The sequence below is a fragment of the Cyprinodon variegatus genome, unplaced genomic scaffold (assembly GCF_000732505.1).
Source record: "Cyprinodon variegatus isolate N-32 unplaced genomic scaffold, C_variegatus-1.0 Scaffold49, whole genome shotgun sequence".
Classification (NCBI taxonomy): Eukaryota; Metazoa; Chordata; class Actinopteri; order Cyprinodontiformes; family Cyprinodontidae; genus Cyprinodon; species Cyprinodon variegatus.
The window spans coordinates 639,808-646,781 of NW_015150502.1; the positions used below are offsets into that span (position 1 = coordinate 639,808).

The following is a 6,974-nucleotide window of genomic DNA, read 5'->3' on the forward strand; positions in this document are numbered from 1 at the left end:
AATTAGTAGAGATGCCAGAAAAAAAAACAATAAAAAAAAAAAACATTTAACATTAACTTAACTACTGAGTTATTCCGCATTTAAACTATGAAATCTATAAAAGTGATCCCTTAATTATGTGAAAAAAAGTTACAAAAGTGTTACACAATTTATTAAAAATATATTTTTATTGAAAAAAAATTTTATAAATTAATTATCAATTAAATCCAAAGCAGTCTAAAATTAAACCATTTTATTTTTCAATACATGTGATTATTTGGTAAAAGTAATTTATTAAAAAAAATGTTAATAACTTAAATTATAATAGTAATACATCGATAAAATGTTACACTAAAGTTGCATTTTCAAATATTTACAAACAAATAGAAATTCAAAAAGAGGTTATAAAATAGCAGAAGCATGACACCATGGGACTGATTATTAAAGTTAATATTTATAGGTTAATAGGTTAATAATAATAGGTTTTATAATATTATTTTTTTCTTCTTTGATTGTAGCTTTATTTTGAAAGGAAAGTGTTTGAGAAAGATTGATTAATAAGCTTTTGAGGAGACATGCCATCAGGTGCAAATCTTATTTTAACACAATTTTTCAAATAAAGCTTAATTAATTTATATTTTATTCATTTTTTAGGGGCATCTGTGTAATAAGCAAAGTGAAAAAAATCCAAAGGAGAGGGTTATTGAGAATGCTCTGGCAAACTGAAATTAGTTCAAACATATACATGCAGAACAAATTTAAATAAGCAAACTTTTATTTAACTGTACCTGCAGGGCATTAAAAATCAAACAGGATCAAAGGTTTTTTTGTGTGTGTGTGTTTTCTCTTTGTTTAAGATAAATCATTAGGCCTAATCAAAGTAAATGCTCTCTGTAGATCCTGATCACTCTTAATGTCAGTGAATGTATTCAGGAGGCCATCCAGATGAGGAAAGGCAGCAGCACGGCCAGCAGGATGGACCAGGTGTTCATAACTCTCAGGTAGATCAGCAGAGATGCAGCCAGCACAGCTGTAACCTTGGCAACAGCTCGACTCAGCAGCATCTTCCTCAGCGTCTTACAGAACTGATGGAGACAAAGCAGAGAGCTCTCACAGGTACTTTAATTGTGACAAAAATGCTTTGAGTTTCTATATAAATACATATAATTATCATATTATATTTAATTTGCATTTACTAAAAGTTTTTTTTTTTTTTTTTGTCTGCTTTTAATGAGGGACAAAAAGTCAAATTCTTTTTTTAATACTGAATTTGTCACAATGTGCAGTACATATAAAGGCCGCTAGATGGAGGCATGACATCATAGTAGAGATGCTGCTGGCAAGACTGAGCAATGAAACATGAAAACATCAGTTATCTAGATGATTATTCTTAAGGGAACTAAATATTTGATTTTAATTATCTTTTTTTAACCTTTGCTATGAATTATCCTGTTTATAATTATATTTTTGTTGAATGCTTTCAGCATGCCTTTTGATTCCTTAGCTTTGGAGAAACCTTCCATGTAATAATGTGTAAAATGATAGTAACTACTACAATAAAAGCACAGCAGAAATCTTACAAATGAGCCCAAATAATGTTAATTCGTAAGGAATTGACTCCAATTAAATACACCTCAAACATATAAAGAGATTCAATTTAATTCAGTTCATTTATATAGCCCCAATTAAACAAAACATCTCAAGGCACTTTCCAGTTCACCAGATCTTACAGTCAGATTGATTCAAAGTGTTCTATCTAAGGAAAACCAGTTGATTGCATCGACTCATTGACTCAAATACAATCCCTCACACTAAGCATGCTTGTAGCGACAGTGGAGAGGAAAAACTCCCTTTTAACAGGAAGAAACCTCCAGCAGAACCAGATGCAAAGAAAGGATTTAAATTAATACATTTTTGTTCAACATTACTTTTCAATTAACTCTGTAACCCTTGGGGGAGTGGCAGCCTAGAGAATAGAGCTTGGAACCCTCAGATTCTGAGTTCTAGCCCCACCCACAGACTGCCAAGGTCGTTTCTCAATTTGTGTTCTTGTGCGTTCTTGTGTGCTCGTGTACTTGTGAAACGTCATCACCCTCAGTCCTAGTACTGTTCCAATTCACAAGAACAGCAGACAAAGAATGGACAAAGTCCCCGGATGTTGTTCTTGCCCCTCCCTCGTTACCCAGCATGCATCAGAGCAGACTTGTCCGTTCTTGAGACTGACAGCTGTCCCAGCATGCACTGCAGCAGCAGCAGCTTCCAGGTTAGCACTCACAGAGCTCAGAGGATTAAATTCAAAGTTCACTTTTCTGTTGCTGTTGCTCAATAAAAGTAAGTTTAAGATATTTTGAGAGGAGAACATTATACTTTTAAGCATCACTATGTGGTCCATTTTCCAATTTAATGTGTAATTTTTTTTTTTTTAAATTTCCGAAGTTGAGAGAACCGCGTCAACCAGCGGAGCTCCAACAGTAACAGCAGGCAGGTCTAACGTTAGCAGATCTGACTGTCTCTGCATAGCCATGTGTGAAGTACCGCCGGTTATGATGGTGATATTTTTGTTTTATTTGGTAAAATTTTCATTTGATTTGTGTTTATCTGACGGTAGAATTTATTATTATCTAGAGCAGGGGTCTTCAACGCTTTCCAGGCCAAGGATCCCCAAACTGATGGCAAGATGGAGCAGGGACCCCCTAATTATACATATTGTATGAAATTGTGTAATAGCAAACTGCTCCTATAGTCACTCTTTTACAGATGAAGTAATGTAAAGAAAGTTATGCTACGTTCACACCAAAAGCAGCAAAGGCAGCAAGAGGAGCTAGTTTACATGCAAAGTCAATTGATTGACGCGAGTCAAGGCGCAGCAAAATGTCCCACAGCGAGTTTTGAGCAGCGAGAACAGTGCGTCGGGAGCAGCTGCTGCTGGAGTTGAAAAAATTGAGCTTTTGCTGCTCGACGCGCCACATCAACCAATCAGAGAAGCTGATCCGGGAGCTGGCAGGGAGACAGACACAGTGATGCTGATACAGATCACTATGATCACTCCTCTGAAACAGTTTATCAACGCCTAAATTAACTTAAACTGCTGAAACCTGCTGGCAAAACATATTCGCTTTATTATCCTGGTGCCTGCAGTTTGGATTACATACAAGAATACCGCTTTTCAGCTGCCACAGCAAACCGCGAGGAGGCGACGGGCCAGAGGCAGCTGTTGAATGGGATTCCTAGTGACAGCGCACCGCCGTGTGAGCGGTTCCGGTTCCACTTAAAAACATATTAAAACTATTTTATTCCCACTAATTACAGCAAATATAGCTGCAAGGCAAAGAAAGGATAGGGTAGCTCCGCCCACCGCACATCAGACCGTCTTTTCCACCACGCAGTTGAAGCAGCTTTGCTGCTCCTGCTGCGCATCAGAACTATGCTTGCACAAGCATCAAAAATGAAGCAGCAGACACATTTTTGCTGCTCCTGCTCCTTTTGGTGTGAACGAAGCATTACATGAAAGTTACAGTACAAGTTACCAGAGTGTTTTTAAACTACACTATCTGTACTTCTAGTAAGTAACAAAAGTTTGTACTTTTGACACCACTGTTATTAAAACAAGAAGCGGGTTTTGACTTGATCCCTGATGTATATAATTCCACAATTTCTGTTTATTTATGATCAATAGATTTATCCTCTACAGTCTCAGCATTTCTGTACATCCTGTACTTCATGTTAGTTCCTTTCGCTGCAGCCAGCTTACAGCTTAAATGATTTAGTTTCAACACCTGCTCTACATTCCTCTCCTCTTTCCCAAGCTTTCCTCCTCCTCCTCTGCTCCGTTTTGCCTGGTTAGATTCCTCTTAATACTCTCAACCCTCAGCCTCCTAATCGCAGAGAGAATCTGCTGAAACAAAGGAGCTTTCATGGAGGAACCTTTACTGCAGCGCAGAGCTTAACCCCACTACAGCAATGAGATGATTTGATCGATGGTCGTTGAGATTTTAGTTTATGTGCCATGAATGTTTAGGGTTCCTCTCATGTCACCTGGAAGGTCTGGAAGCTCATGACGGTGCCGTATCTGCAGTACATGACGAAGTGTTCACAGTTGTACCACAGCAGGCTGTAGGCCACATCTCCCAGCAGCTTCTCGGCCCGCCGGGCCACCTCCTCCCCCTGCAGCGCTGCACGGCTGCACATCTGAGAAGACGAGGGATGTAACCTGGATTAATACGACTGCAGTATCACAATATCTACAGATTCATTCAGTTTAAAGTTACACTTATGGTCAGTAGTTTACATCCAGTCATATTCTTCCTTTCTTGGATGGAAACATTTTATGAAGCTATATGCCTTTAGAAGTAAACAAGTTTAACACTGTTAATCTTGCAGATATTTAAAAAGGTGTTGCAAAAAGTTCTAGCATTTTCCGAGATATTATTTGTCATCTCATCGTCTTCCAGTTGATCTTGGACCCGGTCAGCAGCAGTCACAGCAGAGACTTCAAGACTTCCCTCTTCCAGTTCTGCTGAGGAAAACCCAAGGTTTTCCAAGGACAACCGAGAGACGTAGTCCCTCCATTGTGTCCTGGGTCGCCCACTAGGCCTCCTCATAGTGGGACATACCTGTAACCCTACCAAGGAAGGAATCCATGGGGCAAATATGCGGAACATGCCAATTTCAGCCGCTTGTATCCAGGATCTCATTTTCTTAGTCATAATCATAGGTGGGAGTGGGAACATTGACAGAGCGGTAAATGAAGAGCTTTGCCTTTTTGCTCAGCTCTCTCTTCACCACGACAGACCGGTGCAGTGTCCGCATCATAGCAGCAGCCGCACTGATCCGTCTATTGGTCTCCACCTCTCCTATTCTCCCGTCACCAAAGAGCAGAACCCAAAGATACTTGTACTCCTCCACTTGAGGCTCTCCTCATACCTTAAGGGAACAAGCCACCTTTTCTTGGTCAAGAACCATGGCCTCTGACTTGGAAGAGTAGATTCTCATCCTGGCTCGATTGCGAACAGCCCCTCTGACAAAACAAAAGACTCTTAAGGCTGGTTTATTCTCAGAAACCAGGTCATCTGCGGCTGTGTCACAGTGAACCTAAATGTGCCCCCGCCCCTCCAGCACACACTCTACTGAACCCTTTGCAAAATTGTAGGTGACGGCAGACAGTGACGCAACGCAGACTGGAGGCCTCTGATTGGTTAAATCTACATCCACTCTACACTATGTGTATTTCCTGTTTGGTACCTTACCGGCTTGTTTTGTTTGTGTGACCACCATTGTGGAAAAAGACTCGTGAAGTTGCACCAGCTAGAAGTGCGAGGTGCACTAGAACGCTGGGACCTTTTTGCACCTGGATCCCCGCTCTTTTTCGCTCTCAAGTTTCCCTAGTTGTCGCACAAACTTGCCCCCACTTCCACACAGGCTCGGCCGTATCTAGACCCACAGCTAGTTCGTGATTGTCTCTCTTGCGTTCTGGCGGGGAATAACATAGCGCAGACCACGCTTCAATATAAGTTTAATTTAATTTCTGAATTATGTTCAATGACAGATGTTTTATTTAAACCAAAAATACAAGGAATTTCATGAAACTGATGATAACACAAGTTGGGAAATTTTTTAGACTAATTTCTAAGCTTTTTCAAAGTCCAACACTATCAGTTCATGAACTCATATGTAATCAGAAATTATTCAGATGAGTCATTTCAAGGTCAAGTTAAAGATGAAAACGAAAATGAGAGGAAATATTTTTAGATGTTAATCAGGAATAAGTCAGAAAGGCCAAATGTCTTCTGCAGAGATTTTTAACGCTCATATGAGACAAAGATTGAGCAGAGAAACATCTAAAAGGTGAAGGACACTAGACCTCCAGGCCGGGAGTGAAGACCTCTGTCCTGTGGGGTGTTTAGGCCCTGCCTTTCACTGTGCATACACTGTATGATATTTTCAATCATTGTACTCAGCTACAGCTCAAACTGTATGATGAAACAGCAGGGTTTAAAAGTTCACTGCTCACAATGTATGTTCTTACACTGAACGGCACAACTCTATGATGCAACCTACTTATATACTACCCCCATACACTACACGACACGCAGGACGCACGATGAGGCTAAAACTCAGTCCGATCCAAAAATTATCACACAACTGGAGAATCGGCCCCATTAAGGACAAAAAATCATAGTGTATGCCCACTCTTAGAGATATATGAGTTCTGTCATCTAGGAGCAGAGAGGCTGCTTCTTTGCTCTAAAAGGTTTCAGTCTAGATGAGAAACATATCTCCTCAGGATGCTTACACACCTGAGGAATCTCTTTGGAGTGTTTCCAGACATAACCAACTTTGATAAAGACCGGGGAACAGAACAAGAATTCTCTTCGGTAGATTAAAACCCTTGATTTAAGACAAACAATCCAGCAGACAGCTAGCCAGTTGATTTAATTGTTAACCAACATTAAGATCTGATTTTCTATTTTCTATTTACTGCAGAGTTTTAATGAGTATGGGTAGTGCTCTAGTAAATACAGCAATCACACAAGGTTGGAAAAAATTTGATCAAAAGCTGTAGGTGCCGTTTCTGAGTAAAGTCACCTTGTCCATTGGGTTGACGATTATCTCTGCTCCATAGGCGAAGTCCTCTACTGAGTCCACTCTCACACTGCCACACTGCACACAAAAATATGCTTGTTTTTTTTTTTTTTTTGTTAACACAACTAGAAAGGCATTGCAAAGACATTGCTATAAAGATAAGCTTCTGGTTTGGCGTTTATGTGGTGGAAAAGTCGTCTTCTTAAATGTCTCGCTAGGGTTCACCAGACGGTTCTGTCACAACTGCAGGATTATTTCATACATGCCTGGGTTATTGCTATTACACCAAAGGCCAAAAGGTGGAGCCAAACCTGTAAGTCACACAACGACTCTGTGGTTTCCAGACACAACGAAACAACAGTAAATACAGCCTTATCTTTTAATTAAAGTCGTAGGGAAGTGGCTGTTCCAAA

At 39.9% G+C, this 6,974-nt stretch overlaps 1 protein-coding gene across 1 annotated transcript in view; it reads right to left on the minus strand.

Moving 5' to 3' along the window:
• Nucleotides 1-890: 890 nt before the first annotated feature.
• LOC107082299 (lecithin retinol acyltransferase-like) overlaps nucleotides 891-6,974 on the minus strand; it is a 7,600-nt gene continuing 1,516 nt past the window's right edge. Inside the window, exons 3-5 of the mRNA XM_015370900.1 lie at nucleotides 6,565-6,639; nucleotides 4,015-4,167; nucleotides 891-1,064 (exon numbers count right to left, since the gene is read on the minus strand). Coding sequence (XP_015226386.1) covers nucleotides 909-1,064; nucleotides 4,015-4,167; nucleotides 6,565-6,639 — 384 coding nt within the window. The 3' untranslated portion in view covers nucleotides 891-908. The remainder of the gene's footprint in view (nucleotides 1,065-4,014; nucleotides 4,168-6,564; nucleotides 6,640-6,974) is intronic.